Source organism: Festucalex cinctus, chromosome 14, assembly GCF_051991245.1.
Source record: "Festucalex cinctus isolate MCC-2025b chromosome 14, RoL_Fcin_1.0, whole genome shotgun sequence".
In the NCBI taxonomy this organism is placed as follows: Eukaryota; Metazoa; Chordata; class Actinopteri; order Syngnathiformes; family Syngnathidae; genus Festucalex; species Festucalex cinctus.
This window is the reverse complement of record NC_135424.1, coordinates 26952676-26968639: the sequence shown is the minus strand read 5'-3', so window position 1 is coordinate 26968639 and position 15964 is coordinate 26952676. Positions and strand designations below refer to the sequence as shown.

The 15964-nt window shown below is 40.9% G+C and overlaps 1 protein-coding gene across 7 annotated transcripts in view; it reads right to left on the bottom strand.

Moving 5' to 3' along the window:
• Nucleotides 1-3199: 3199 nt before the first annotated feature.
• LOC144000913 (uncharacterized) overlaps nt 3200-15964 on the bottom strand; it is a 49230-nt gene continuing 36465 nt past the window's right edge. The window contains exons 2-4 of one of the 7 annotated variants that reach the window (XR_013278328.1): nt 9221-9321; nt 6719-6891; nt 3200-5377 (exon numbers count right to left, since the gene is read on the bottom strand). Coding sequence is in view for 1 of the 7 variants with exons in the window: in XM_077494701.1 (XP_077350827.1) it covers nt 4806-5377 (572 nt within the window). In the remaining 6 variants the exon portion in view is untranslated. Of the gene's footprint in view, nt 5378-6718; nt 15372-15964 lie in introns of those variants that run through there. The other 6 variants (XR_013278326.1, XR_013278327.1, XR_013278325.1 and 3 more) reach the window with 6 other exon arrangements.

Genomic DNA, 15964 nt, shown 5'->3' with positions numbered 1-15964 from the left:
AGAATCAACCTCGCCGAGTCGCCGACCAATCAAGGGACGAGCCGCGCAACTACGTCAGCCCCCTGAGCGGCTCCCTGGATCACCTGTGGAATACCCCCTTTTGATTTTCTTGCCTTTTGGAACGAACATCGACTATTTTTCCCCCTTTTTTTTTAAGACCTTTCTGCTCATTCGACGCAAACGATGCTCGTAAGTGTGCATTTGATTCCCAAATTGGTAACACTGCGTGCAACTTACGTTTGAAACATATCACAGATCTGGCAGGTCAAATTTCTCTTTTCCCTGTTTCCTTATTCATTCGTATTCCTTCCTTATTTTCATTTGCTTTGTTTTATTTATTTTCTTCTGACGGTAGAATAGTTAGATAGGCAGTGTTTTGATTCTGTAGTGTAGCAATCGTGAATAAATGTATGTTTTATTAACTCTATTCCGCCTAAGTCATCTGTGTTTCCGAGTGGATTATTATTCTTTTCTTAGTACAACGAACCACTGAATATCGAGTGTGGCGACTTTAGATTATAAATGACTGTTGAAGGAAGGATTTTGGTCGTTGTTTGCTCCTGTTAACCCAAAGCAAAACCAACGTGGTGCCCCTAGAGGTTATCGAGGTAAATATAATTTACGTCTGTAACGTCCAGATTATTAATTCGTCCAAAAGACGACCCAATTATCGCTACACAAGAAAGTGTCGAGGGTGACGCCCAGACATTTAACCTGAGGGGACAGGGAAACAAAGAAATTGTCAAGTGCAATGGAAAAACCGTCAGTTTTGGCTAAAGTGGACTTAGTACCTATCAGTAGGATTTCAGTTTTATTTCTTTTGAAGATTGGATGAGAACCAGTGTTTGAGTTTGGAAAAACAGTCAGTAAGGGAGGTGGAGAGGTAGAGCTGGGTGTCATCCGCATAACAGTGAAAATGTCAATTGAATTTGCGAAAGATATTGCCAAGAGGTAGGATGTATATGATAAAGAGGAAGGGGCACAAGACAGATCCCTTCCTCTCAACCTGTACAAGGGTCATTGCACCACGCCGCCGGTGTTAGGTCAGAACACGTCTCAATTGAAAGTTGCCGATATGCACACCCGTCACCATGGGCGGGCCATAGGGGTCCGTGCCCGCCCACCAAGATGATTGTGCCCACCCATTTGAGGCATGGATCTCTAAAATGGTTCTCCTTTTTTTATTATTATATTTTTCCATTCATTCGGTTTAGCACTCTTATATCGGAGTGTCAGTAAACGCAACACAGATCTCGCGGTGTCGGAGGTATGTTACGTTTGTGTTGCCTGCTTCAGTTCTTTGCTTCTAATGCTTGCCACTCGCCGAATTGTTCTTGTTTTTGGCGTCGGCTACGGCCAACGGTGGCCGTTTGTACAAGACAACTAAAAAGGGTGACATTTCCAAGTAACATTTTCTGGCGGCATTCTTGCAAGATGTCACAATATGAAGAAATAGTGGTATGGTTTTGTTTGATTGATAGTCTTATCTGCAATAGCCATCACAGTCTTACTGAAAATAATGCTAGCTATTCCTTACGCTGACTTATACGCATACGCGACAAATATGTCAATGTTGGCGTGCAATGCAAGAGTCATGTACATTTTGTACAAGTGAAGCTGCAAGTTTCTGAGGACGCTGGCGCATAAGACCCATAAGGAGGGACATACTACAAACTACTTTCGTGTCGGCAACTAAAGAGTCACTTGGAAAAAAAAAAAAAAACTACGGAACCCACATATCGTTTTGGCATCTACAATGAGGTAGGATTTTGCTTTCCTTTTTTTCTTTTTAATTCTGCTGCAGACACCGTTCAAACAGGTGGCCCGTTCGAAGCAATATGTCAGCACATCCGCCCTATTGGATGTGGCAATTGTATTTGCCATTACATTGGCAAAAATAGTAAGATTGACTTTGAATGGGATAATATAATCAAAGGTAATAATTCCTTATTAATCCAATCAGTTGTGGCTTGATGATATATTTCCAAGGAGAAACAGAAGGAGGCATCTTTACAAATAGCTTTACTTTGCCTCATCCAATATGGCTTCGGCGTCAACGTACTCACGACGCCACTGCAGTCTACTTTATGTGTGTGTACTGTAAATGCGGTCTATGATAATACTGTCAGCGGGTGCCATTCAATGGATAGATGCACAACAGTGTTACATAAATTTATCCAAATATATTGGGCAAGTTAATGCTGTCAGTATGGTATTCATAATAATTGGGCCCGCCCATGCATTTCATGTGTCCCCCTTAAGCCTGGGCTCTGGTGACGGGTCTGCCGATATGTAATGTGAAACAGGTGAGTAAGTCTACGCCATGTTGTTTTTGTAGCAATGACAGGCCACCAAAGTCACCAATTTAATCCATTAGGCTTTGCAGTCAAAACGCACATTTTATTCAAATTTTTGCCAATCGGATTTTTCAAAATAGGTCTTATTTGATCACTGGCGATGTGTCGAGTGCGTAACAGGTGAGAAAGTCAATGCCATTTCAGTTTTAAGGCTTACAGGAGGCCACCAAAGTCACCAACTTCACAAAGTGAGTGTATCCTCTGCAGTCAAAACGCCTACCTATGTTGGCAACTTTAAATGAGATTGTTTATTCTGATTTTTGACAATCAGATTTTTAAAAATAGGTCTCAATTGAAAGCTGGCGATGTGTAGAATGCGAAACGTGAGAGAGTCCACGCCATTTCGTTTTTGTGGTAACGGGAATCCTCTAAAGTCAACAACTTCACCAAGTGAGTGGTGCCTCTGCAATGGCAAACACTGCTATTCGCAGGCGAGATAGCGCAATTGCGGGCTTTTATGAAAAGATGATTTCACGGGAGCGTGACTATGGAGCCAGCTACAGCATCGTCTGCTCTGCTTTAGCTGGACGGTATTCGCTAATGTGCGACATCTGCGCAGGTGAAATAAAGTACAAGGGTGTTCCAAAATGTTTGACCCCATTTCGTAGGCCAATAATTTTGACAATTTTCGTTGGAATGACCTCAAATTTTCACAGCTTGCGCAGAAACTAGGGGTGTTAAAAAAAACGATTCGGCAATATATCGCGATACTACAGCACGCAATTCTCGAATCGATTCAATAGGTAGCCGAATCGATTTTTTAACATCCATTTTTGATGAAAAAATATTCAACAAAACGTCTAACTTTCACACCTTAAGCATGGAAGAATGTTATATTAATGGAACATTAAGCCTTAATATTTTATTTCAATGCTGTTCTAACATGAAAAAGGTTACAACCTGTTTGTTAAATACAGTGGCTCACAGTTATAACACTGAAGTTTGAGATCAATAAATAATACATTTTCATACAAATATTACAGTGTACATGTACAAGTTTACTGAATGGTATTTTCTAAATTGAGTAAAAGAAATCGTAACAATCGACTTGTAAATTCATATCAGGATTAATCGAATCGAATCGTGACCTATGAATCGTGATACGGATCGAATCGTCAGGTACTAGGCAATTCACAACCCTAGTAGAAACGTTTCAAGTTTTTGTGTGTAACATCGAGCTTTACACAAAACACAGGAAAGGAAGTTCTGAACGTCCTAAAAAGCACTTGGGCTGTAATTCCAAAATATAACCTGCCACTTGTTGTTGAACATTTATGAATATCTATTGTAGAACCAAGAAATATTTTCTTTGTAATTTTAACCAACAAAACTTATGACCTTCAACATAAAGTGTATTTAGTTTCATTAAGATCCATCAAGTAGTTTCCGAGATATGGGCATTTGAATGGGGTCAACCATTTTAGAACCCCCTGTATGTTCTTGAGGAGGTTTTTGGCCACATTTTTGCAAATTTTCACCCCCACATCCGATGGTGGTCATGAAATTTAAAACGTAAACGGAAGCTATTTTTACCCTACGACCCACAGTCAAAAAGTACACAGTAAATTATGTAGAGTAAATTTTACTCTAAACAGAGTCTATTTGGTCCAACTCTAAATAGTCAGAACTACAGAATTTACTGCGGACAAATTGCAAAAGATTAGACTACGAATCTAAAAATAAAGCAGTGAGAAAGCAACTTTCAGCAAGTAAGGACAAGGAGCTTGGATTCTTTGATGGTGAAGTCCCGGGTTTGTTGGAAATTCATTACAGAGAATGCTCTTCAGTTACAGATGACAAAAATGAAGGCAGCAAAACCCATTAACTCACAAAGGAAAGATCTGCAGTGAAAGCTTGGCAAAATATCTCGTGAAAGGAAATTCCCAAGGCACCAAATTCCAGGCTGTTATTGACTGCTATGGAATTTTAAAATTAAGCCAATGTTCCTAATTCTATTGAAATTTGTATGATCATTAGATCTTTATAAATTCCAAAGCATTCTTTGTTTCAATTTTTTTACTCTTAAATTATATCTTCACTTCAATTATATCTTGATTGTTTACAGTCAAATCAATTGGGGGGGAACGTCACTCTCCAAACACTTTTGGGCCAAACTCTACAGTCTAGGCATTTGTAATCATCCATAATACATTCTGACACACAATGAATCCATTAAAATATTCACAATAATACAGAAAAAAAGGCCTATGACATCATCAAACCCAAATAATGATACAAAACAAAACCTCAGGACAACAGAGCATTTCTATCAAACAATTTGAATATGCATAGCAATGTAATTAATAACAACAGTCCTGTTATTTTTCAAAGCCTAGCTTGTAGTGTCTTGAGGAATTAAAAAAAAAAAAAAAAAAACTGTACAAATCCTCTGTTCGGAGTTTGACAATACTTGGATCGTTTTTAACCTAAACCATGCATCCCACCGTACTACGTGACATAATCTTCTTCGTCACTTCGTTCCGTTTTGATGTTATCTGGGTGAGGAAGAGGAAAGTTTGGTGTTGTAGTTCTGGTACAGACATACCACTCCTTAATGTTAGGCAACTCGGGTATGGCTGGAGTGACTGACAGCTGGCTTCTTCCTGGACACCTGCGCGTCTGTTTCTGATGCTGCTGGGCCAGCTCAGTCTTTAGTCCCGATAGAGATAGGTCCAAAGGCATCGCCAGTGGAGATGTAGTGTAATCAAAGTCAAAATTGGTGTTTTTATTGCTGAATGATGGTGACAGGTGGTTCATTTTAAGGTCAAGTGGTTCAAGAAGATACTGAGGTCGGTGTTGATGGGTGGAGTCATATAGGTCAAAGGGTTCTGAGGTAGGTGATGATTTGATGTGAACTTTCATATGCTTGCGTAAAGAGCTTGGATGTGTATATGATTTGGTGCAGCCCAGAGCCTTGCAGTCATAAGGTTTTGAAGAACTGTGGACTTGTGAATGCTTCTTACGGTCACTGCTGTTGGCAAAGCGTCGCTCACAAAACTCACATTGGAATGGTTTCTCACCTGCAACACAAACAAAACTCACAATCATACTGATTTTCAATGAGCCCAAAGTACAGCAGATTAACTAACTCAATTGGTTAAATATGACTTAGAGTGTGTCAAAAACAGAATTGATTTACGACCAATGCTTACTTTTTTTTTTTTTAAATGAGGAAGCCAGTTGCTATTTGTATTAAATCATCGTAGTAAATCATTTTAATTCAGCTATGACAGGGGTGTCCAAACTACGGCCCGGGGGCCATTTGCACCCCCCCGTCCATTTTTCAGTGGCACACGACATATGCTAAAAATGGCATTTGACTCACTTCAAATAAAATAAACAAAACAAACATTTTTGGAGATGGTCAAAGTAAGAAGGGAGGGTATCGAAAAACTGGTGCCAGGTTTTAATTAACTAAAACTAATGAAAAAACCCAAACTAAAATTCAAACAAAACAATTTTGTTAAGGAAATAAAATAAAAACCAAAATGCTATATAAAAAACGAAAACTAACAAACTACAATTTATGTTTATGAAACTAACTAAAACTATAATTATAGCAAACGTCCTTCGTTTTAGTCTTTGGTAATTAATTTAATGCATGAGCCTTTGGGGATGATTTTAAATGTGATTTTTAGTAGATTTATTTTGATATAAACCGGAATAATGACGATTGAAAGTATGTCACACAGAAGTGACGTCATCTAGCAGCAGCCAATAGAAAAGCACCAAAAGATGACGTCGCTCCCATGGTGTTTTTTAAATATTGCGCATAGGTAATAAACATTTAAAAAAAACAAAAACAAACCTAAAACTAATACTGAAACTAATTAAACTAAAACTAAGCATTTATTAAAGAACTAAAACTAATAAAAACTAACAGAACCACCCTGAAAACTAATTAAAAACTAACTCCAAACATGACAACTGCCTAAAGATAAAGGTGGTCTGGCTTTGCCATGCCTGGATTCTTACTATAAAGCTGCACAATTACACTATCTGGTGTGTTGGTGTAGCTCTGAATGGAAAGACAAAGAGCAAAGTCAAACAGATGTGCCTCTACAGTCTTTATTGGGGGACAAGACTCTCAATAAGACATACATGGACATGATCCCTAAGTGCACTAGCCTCCCTCTGCACATCTAGCAAAAGAAATTTAAAGATCAGAAATTTGAAAGGAATGTAAGAATGCTAAATTGGGTGGCCTACGATTTTATACCAGCAAAACTAGATGGTACATTTAGACTCTGGGTAGGGCTGGGCGATAAATCGAATTAATTCGTCCATTGAAAGTGCCACGATGTGAAAATGAGCATAATCGTGAAATCGAGGTGCTTATAAATAAATACACATCATCTAACCTTGAGCGGCACGCTTCTGTTTACGCTTGTTGTTTTGGGGTCCTTCGTTTGGTGGCTGGCGCTCTTGCTGATGACGTCACCATACTATAGCGAAGCTCCGGTATGTGACATCATCGGTAGGCGCACAGGAGCAGTCCGTATCACCGCCTGTTTTTTTTTCCCGTTTCTTTTCACTCACACAAACACGCACAGAAATTAATGAAGAAATTAATTCATTAATCTGATGTGTATCGCGCACAAGTTTGAAAGCAAACGAAGGAGCGGCGCTCCGCCATAACGTCTCCGCATGAGCCTGACGCAGAAGTATACTGAGGCCTTTACACGGTCACCCAGGCGGCAAAGCCAACCCACGCCAACCGGCAGCGAAGGAAGACGGCAGCGAAGGAAAGTGACGCTTCCAAATCACCGGGAACCCCACATCAGCTACTTTGGCCAAACGGTACGCTGCCTACTCGCGCACATTGTCTGCTCCAGAAGACTCCAGAAAAGGGACTCATGTTCGGCTTTTACAAGAGCGACGTAGAGCAAAGTAAAAGCGTGTGCAAGGTTTGCCAAACAGCTATTAAAATGAAAAATAGCAGGCAGCACAACTAACCTCTTCCAGCACTTGCGCCAAATGCATCCGCAAGAATGGGAGGAATGCTCACGTCTTCAAGAGTGCGGCGTGGCTAACGCTAACAAAGATAAGTACACGCACACCATGAAACAACAAACTTGATCTGTATTTAGTACCGGGGGAAACATTGTGACATGCACCAGAGCTTGTCTTTTGCGGAGTCAGTTGACAGGCGTGTTTTGCTTGTAAGGAATTTGAGTTTATTACAATAAAAGGTGGTGCTGATTATTTTTACCTTGTTGATCTCGAAGTTCTGTTATATACAAATGTTATTGTGAGTTGAGTTGTATATTTGCAGAATACTGGATGTGTGGTTTACAATACCTGTTTACAATTGTTAGAACTACTTACTTGTGGCAATTAAGTTATGCAAAAGCTATGAGTATTTTTTTATTTTTTTATTTTTTTTGCACACGTATGTATGTGATATTTAAGTTGAGCAAAAGATATGAGTAGTTTTTTTGCTCAAGCTATATATGTGGCATTTAAGTTGAACAAAAGGCTATGAGTAGCTTTTTTTGCACAAGCTTTGTGGCATTTAGGTTATGCAAAAGATATGAGTAGCTTTTTTTGAACAAGCTATGTTAAATTTACCGTAAAACTGATAAAAAATGTGTGTACGTTATTGTCTACAAGATTAATTTTTGAATAAATCAAACCTTGTTTAAATGTTTTTTGTTTGTTTGTTTGTTTTTTTTACTTACTTTACTTACTTTAATCGAGTAAAATCGTAATCGTCCAGAATGACAGAAAAAAAATCGCGATTTTTATTTTTTGGCCATATCGCCCAGCCCTAACTCTGGGTAAACAAAGGCCTCACCTCATTTTTCTTAATATCCATCAGTAATGGGCTTGTTACTTTCCAAGAACTAAAAGACACTTATAATTTGGAGAAACAGGACTTTTTCCAGACATCTTCAATTAAGAACATATTTTGAAAAGAATATGAAAACTGATTGAGAGGAGTGGAGTCTTTCTAATATATTTGTTGATGCTCTCAAAAGTCAAATCCGTAAACGACTGATTTCTAAGGCTATGTTTAAGCCTGGTACATATATAAGGATTTTTCAAATCTTAAAAGATTTTTTATCTTTGTCAGCTGCCACACATAAAGATAAAAAAATCGGCCATTTAACAGCTTTGGTCGTATTGTGTGTAAGGTGCACAGATAATCTCTTCACAGCTCCCTCACAAACATAAAGATTATCATCTCAACACTGGTCAAGATTCGAGTCCTCCATGAGAGACTTCTCGCGTGATTATACGTGATCTAATCAAAACTGGAAGGGGGGGGGACGCCTTTGGGGTTTTTTTTTGCTATAAGACGAGACACAACATGGAAGACAACAAACGCGCCGAAGTGGAAGTAATGATGGTGGTTTGCGGACTACTTCTCCCATGAGCTGGTCCTCAATGGAAGAGTTTTGGAATTAATAAAAGCATTAAAAAACAAAACAAAACTTTGTTCTTCTGGTCGGACATGCTTTCTGATATGCTTGTTGTTTTCGTATACGCGCACTTCCGTCTTTTTCAGTTAGGGTGCCTCTTGATTGGCTACATTCTGTTTGACGTCACAGTTGGTGGCGCAGGCGCACCTCGGCGTCCCCGCCGATGTTAAGATTTTTGTCGTAAATATTGAACATGTTCATTATTTAAGATTGTCGTCCCAGACTGGTTTTGGACCGATTATCGGGACAAATCCACTCTTAACACATCTCACATATAAAGAAAATAGGGATGCACGATATTTATAGGACCGATATGGTAAAATATGACGTCATTTTTCATCGGCCCGATAAGTATATTTTAGGTCCGATATATCTATTAAAGTCTGTAGAATGTTTGCAACGTGAGGACCCTACAATACACCAAGTCGTGCTGCTTACATCTTGTATAGACCATGTCGCGCTGATTACATCATCTATCATGCCTCTCGCTCTTGCTGATTACATCATCTATCACGCCTCTCGCTCTTGTAGACCGGCATCTAAAAAACAAAACAAAAAAAACAACAACAACAAAAAACGGCTTAACCGAAGCTTGGGAGTTCGCTCAACCAGTCCACATTTGTTTTGTGGATTTGGAGACGACGTTTGACTGTTTGACTCTTCGGTGGGGGGTGTTCGGGAGTACGGGGTAATAGGCCCCCTGATACGGGCTGTTCGGTCCCTGTACGACCGTTGCCAGAGTCTGGTCCAATTTGACGGCAGTAAGTCGGATTCGTTTCCAGTGAGGGTTGGACTCCGTCAATGTTACCCTTTGTCACCGATTCTGTTCATAATTGTTATGGATAGAATTTCTAGGCGCAGCCGAGGCGTTGAGGGGTCTGGTTTGGTGGCCTCAGCATTGCATGCCATCTCTGTACCATCTCTGCTTTTTGCAGATGATGTGGTGCTGTTGGCTTCATCAAGCCGTGATCTCCAACTCTCACTGGAGCGGTTCGCAGCCGAGTTTGAAGCGGTTGAGATAAAGATCAGCACCTCCAAATCTGAGACCATGGTCCTCGGTCGGAAAAGGGTTGCGTGTCCTCTCCGGGTCGGGGATGAGATCCTGCCCTAAGTGGAGGAGTTCAAGTATCTTGGTGTCTTGTTCACGAGTGAGGGCAGGATCGAGCGGGAGATTGACAGGCGGATCGGTGCAGCGTCTGCAGTGATGTGGACTCTGTATCGGTCCGTTGTGGTGAAGAAAGAGCTGAGCCAAAAGGCAAACCCTCACTTTTGGTCACGAGCTGTTGGTCGTGACCGAAAGAACAAGATCCTGGATACAAGCGACCGAAATAAGTTTTCCTCCGCGCGTTTCTCTCCCTTAGAGATAGGGTGAGAAACTCTGTCATCCGGGAGGGACTCAGAGTCGAGCCGCCGCTCCTCCGCGTTGAGAGGAGCCAGCTGAGGTGGCTCGGGCATCTGGTTTGAATGCCTCCTTGGACGCCTCCCGGGGGAAGTGTTCCGGGCATATCCCACTGGCGAGAGGCCCTGGGGACAACCCAGGATATTATGTCTCTCGGCTGGCCTGGGAACGCCTTGGGCTCCCACCGGAGGAGCTGGTTGAAGTGGTTGGGGGGAGAGGGAAGTCTGGGTTTCCCTCCTGAAGCTGCTGGCCCTGTGACCCGACCTCGGATAAGCGGTACAAGATGGATGGACAAAAGATTGTCGGGCGTTTGACGTCCTTGGTCAGGAAGGGGCAATATCGGGACAAAAATAGCCCGACTCTCTTTATGTGTGAACGAGGCTTTACACTGCAGGCAAATGCAACCCAGATCGGATTTTTTTGCCCAAATGCGACCTGTATCTGACTTTTTTTATGTCAGTCTGAGCGGCTCAATTCCGATTTTTTTCATATCCGAGCTGGGACACTTTCATATGTGGTCCTAGATAGGATACGTATCCGAATTTTTGCAATGTGACTGCAGTCTGAACGGCCAGGTCGCATATATCCGACCTCTACATCATCTAAATTCACAATAGGGGTCTCCGTGAGATGGAAAAAAAAAAAAAAAAAAAGGTCTCTCGTGAGATGAGGAGCTCGAACAGGCTCGCCTCATTTTAACGAAATATGATCCCCGACGACGGACTTCTGCTGCATTTGAGGATGGTCGGAAGTCGGATATATCTGAGTTGGTTTTTCCCAGTTCCGACCTGACAGCGTTCGAGCCGAATGTAAACAACCAAAATGGCGGATAGTGATGATTTTTTTTATTTTGGTCCTCAAAACTCATTTTGATCTCTACCTTTTTGCAATTTTGTTTCATTTATGGTTTTAATCTTATTTCATAAGCATTCCATACAGTTAAGTCGTTGACCGTATAATTCCATGCAGGGAGACAGCGGCAATACTCTCACGTACGTTGCGTTACGTGGAGTTATGTCCAATATTTATGAATGAAGAAAGCTATCTAGTTTTATACTCGAGTAAATTGTGTTTTGCCATTCAGAGTGACGTCACATTCAAGGTCGGGGTCCTTTTTTGCTTCCGACTTCGCAAATGGAATTTCCGAGTACACACTTCCTGGTTTGAACTCGGAAAAGTCCGACTTCCGACCATCTTCGAATGCAGCATTATAATTGTCCGTGGCCCTGACACGCTGGACCATACGTAATTACTTCCACAAACACAGCGTTGTGACGTATCTTCTACTGCGCATGCGGGTCACTTTGTGGACACATAACGTTCACACAGCAGACAGACTGAGGTCGCAATTAATAGATAATGTGAACGCTTACGCAAAAAAATCGGATTTCACATAAAATGCAGTTTGCATTGTTTGCTTGCTATAAAAGAATAAAAAAAAAGTGTTTTTGTTTTTTTTTAAAAAAAGGGCGCTGCGACCCTAGTTTGTGACCCTCCCCGTAATTGTACGGCGAATTGGGAATCTACTTCGTCGCCGTGAATGCGCATTCCGAAGACAAAGGGACCCAGAAGAGGGGGAAGGGGCAGTATTGGGATTCAGCCTTAGTCTAGTCTTGTTTTAGTTTTTTGGGACAACCCTGAGCACTTGTAAAACATGGAATACAAACTACAAAATGTGTTCAACATGTCTCCAAGCTAACTTTTTGTTTTTTATTTTTGAAATAGAATTTCAATGCATGTTGTTATGGATTTCTGTGAGTTCTGTACAGGTGCACCCAATTGCCGCTTTTCCATCTTGCCCGCACGGTCGGGGACCACACCACACCACACCACACCTCACGCAACCACACCAGACAGCAACCGCCGGTTTTCCATTACAACTGGCGCACGGCGAGAAGGGGGCGGCAACATTTGAACCGTCCACGGCAAGCTTGCATTCCCGCATTGCGTGCGGATTTGAAATAACATTTCCTGAGTGGGAAGTCGCGCCAACATTGAACCATATTTACAATTTAATATATACCACCATGGACAGGGCAGCCGCACCCTATATACGCACAGTACGCATCGTGCGTAGGGCACCATCGTCCGTGTGGGGCCCCATTTGCCAGTGGGCACGGCGCAGGCATGCACATGTTGCATCCGTTAACACGTGTGCCGGGGGGAGTAGTCACTCGTCGCGCAAGCATTGGATGCGAAATTACTACGTTTGTTTTCATTTAAAGACATGAAGAAGGGGGAGGTGTGCTTACATTCTACGATCCAGAGATGCGTGCAGAGAAGCAAACGAAAACGAAGCAAGTCATTCACGTTCGGCAGAAGGCTCTTGGTGCGTTTAATGACCACTCACACAGTTGGAAATTTCAAACATATATGGAAAAAAACAAACAGAAACAAGAGCTGCGAGCAGCTATAAAGGGCCCTCGCAGCCCGGGCCACGTTGGGGTACTTGCACGTTGGGGTATTGTCAAATTGGAAGCAGAATTTCTTTGAAAATGGCATGATAAACCTTTAAATGTGGATTTTCTTTGCCAGGTGTGATGAATGTGTCAAGCTCAATGGGTTTTGGTGAACGTTAAGATCTGCAAAAATCAGCATCCTTTTTTATTTTTAGTCAATACGTTGCCCTGATTGATATTTTTTGTAAAAATATATGTACCCATCATCACTCGTACTCATTGCACAATATTGCTTTTATTGTCCATAGAGGCTATCAAAATTAAATCAAACTAAATAAAAAAGTATGCACACACAGTTATCACACTTACAATGAGTTTACAATTTTTGCAAAAATACCGTTAAGTGGGGTATATTTTTGTTATGCCTCAAGGGTTAGGTGGCGCTGTATATATAATGGAATGTTGTCATTGAGATACCTTCAAGCCTTGACTCTAAACATACATGTCAAGTGTGGGATTTTTTTTGGAGCATGTACCATGTTGTTATTAAGCATATCCTTCATTCACGATATTGCTTTTAATGTCCATAGAGGCTATCAAAAATAAAAAATAAAAGTACATATGTTTGGATAAGTCTGATGCCAGTGAACATTTTAAGTAGAGATAGACCGATAATCGGTCGGGCCGATAATCGGGGCCGATATTTGACATATTGGTACATATCGGTATCGGTCTGTTTTATTAATCTGACGGCCGATATGAGCGATCCATTTAAAACTCCGTCTTTTCGCTTCGAATGCAGCCCAGAGCGTCTCTGTCTGTTATGGAGTCCAACTCCAGCAATGTAACGCCCATAGCAGCATTTGATTGGTTAGCCGTGCAAGAGCCAGAACCAATCAGTAGTGTATGCCTGTATCACAGTAGCCGGTCACACACGCACCCACGGACACAACGCGACAGACACATGCTTCGAAGGTAAGTTAAAAGAGAAGAGACTCCGCCGATCGTTTCACCATGATAAGCTAAACACATTGAATTATGTTGTGTATTAAATGCACTATATGAATGGAGCTGCATTGCCTTGCATTGAATCCCCGCTAGCTAACAGTGGTGTGTTCAGCTTAGCATGTAGGCTAACACCCAGTAGCTAATTCGCTACTTGAACTACTCGGGGAGGGAATCACACACATTTTCACTTAATTAAGTAAATAAAGTTTGTTAGAAAGGTTCCAAATATTAACAGTTGTCATTATTATATTTTCTAGTTCCATGTTAAGAGTAGAGTAATGTCATTATATTTACCTCTCGTGACGCACACATTGCATTCTGTGGTCACGTCCACTACTTGTTGCATAGCGGTTATTATGCAGTGAGATGCCACAGTGACACTAAATAGCGTTTAGTTACTTTATATTGTGTTTATTTGTCGCACTGGTTTGCCATTGTGTGCCTTAAGCTTCGACGTCGATTTGATTGACAGCTCGTTGTGCACCTCGTTAAAGTCCGCTCCGTAACTAATTAAGTGTCTCAAACACCGTTTAACTACACGAACGTGTTCTCTTCCGTATGTTTGGCATTAGTAGAGAAGTGCACTAAAGTATAGTGTGCTTATTTGCTTGTTTTGTCTCTCTTTTCACGTCATGTCTGCTGTGAGTTGGGACATTATGCTCTCAATGGATGCCACTAATATGTAACATCTACGGCCGTAGTCGGCTGCAATTAATGTTCAGTGATGTAATTTCGTTACGTGCCTCATACTTTGAATAATGAGCTCATGTTTGGTGTGTTGTATAACTTTCTCGTGTGTTAGTAACTATTCATGTGGACAGCTAAGACAGTGCTTGTTAATGTGAATTAGCAATGTTGCAGCCCAGTTATTATTTAGACAAGTACATCTGTGCCATTAAGTGATACAGTACAGTACAGTAGTGAGAGAATAGTGGGCCCATATACACACACGTGTCTATAAGTGTAAAACACATTAAACAGCAGAAAGTGGCAGCGGTCCACCGCAACAATGTCTGTTTAACCAAGTTATTCTTACTATTATTATAACCAAGTTATTTTACTCTACCTTTTTCTGCGTTGATTGGGGCATCCTAAGTGGCACTAAACTACATGATGAAGTGTCTTTTGACAGTTCTCTTGTAGAGAGGAGTAGCATGATATTGCTGTTCTCGATTTAAGATCCTCAGCTTATCAAAACTGTCTATATGGTAACAATAACAATAATTATAATAAGGTCTACAAGAACTGTATGGTGTTCAGGGATGAATAGTTTTTCTCATGGAATTTTTTTTTTGCTGTAGTAATGAGTAATGCCACAGCTGATGCACATTTTGAATGACAGGGTTCCTCCTATTACTTCAAAATATAAAAATATAACATTTATAGAATAAAACTACAAGTATCCCAAATGCTATAAAAGGTAATGTCACATTGGCCCCCACATTTAACTCCCCCCGCCACCAACGTCTTATTGCAGATAGAAGGATGTAAAATGAAAAGTGCAGTGTGAGAATCCATTGTAAAGAACGGTTAGGGTTTGCATTATTCAAAAATTTGGTGCCAACATTTTAACTTTTACTGCAAATGAATATCGGCTTCAAATATCGGTTATCTGCCTCCTTGACTACCGATAATCGGAATCGGTATCGGCCCTGAAAAAAGCATATCGGTCTATCTCTAATTTTAAGTAATGGAAAGTAAAAGAATATTCATAAATGACTTAGTTATCACACTTAGAATGAGTTTACATTTTTTGTACAAAATACCGTATGTGGGGTATTTTTTTTTTATGTCTCAAGGGCGAGGTGGCGCTGCATATATAACTGAATGTTGTCATAGAGATACCTTCAGGCCTTGACGATAAACATACATGTCAAGTTTGGGATTTTTTGGAGCATGTACCGGGGAGTTATTAAGCATATCCTTTTTCATTGCGAAACACAAAATTTGATGCCCCGCCCTCATCATATAGTAGTCCGAAAAGTCAAGATTTTTCCGCCTGTCGTTGGTTCAGGTCTTGACATGGTCCAGGTCAAGTCTGAAATCAGTCGGATGAAACGTGTAGGAGAAGTGGGCAAAAGTATGCCCCCTGTAAATGTGCTAAAATCGTAAAAAAATGGGACATTCAAAAATTCGTAGCTCACTTCCTGTTCATTTTAGCATATGCGTCCAAGAGACATTTTTTGTAGGTCTTGGGCTCCCTCATACACCTAAAAATTTCCAAAGATCTTGCTTAAACCTACAACCGGGGCTGCTTCGTTAAGAAATTCTAGGGGGCGCTATTGAGTCATTTTTGTAAAAATAGCACAATACACAATAAAATATTGCTCATTTTGCCAGGCCAGATGTGTGTGCCAAGTTTCATGTGTTTCTGTG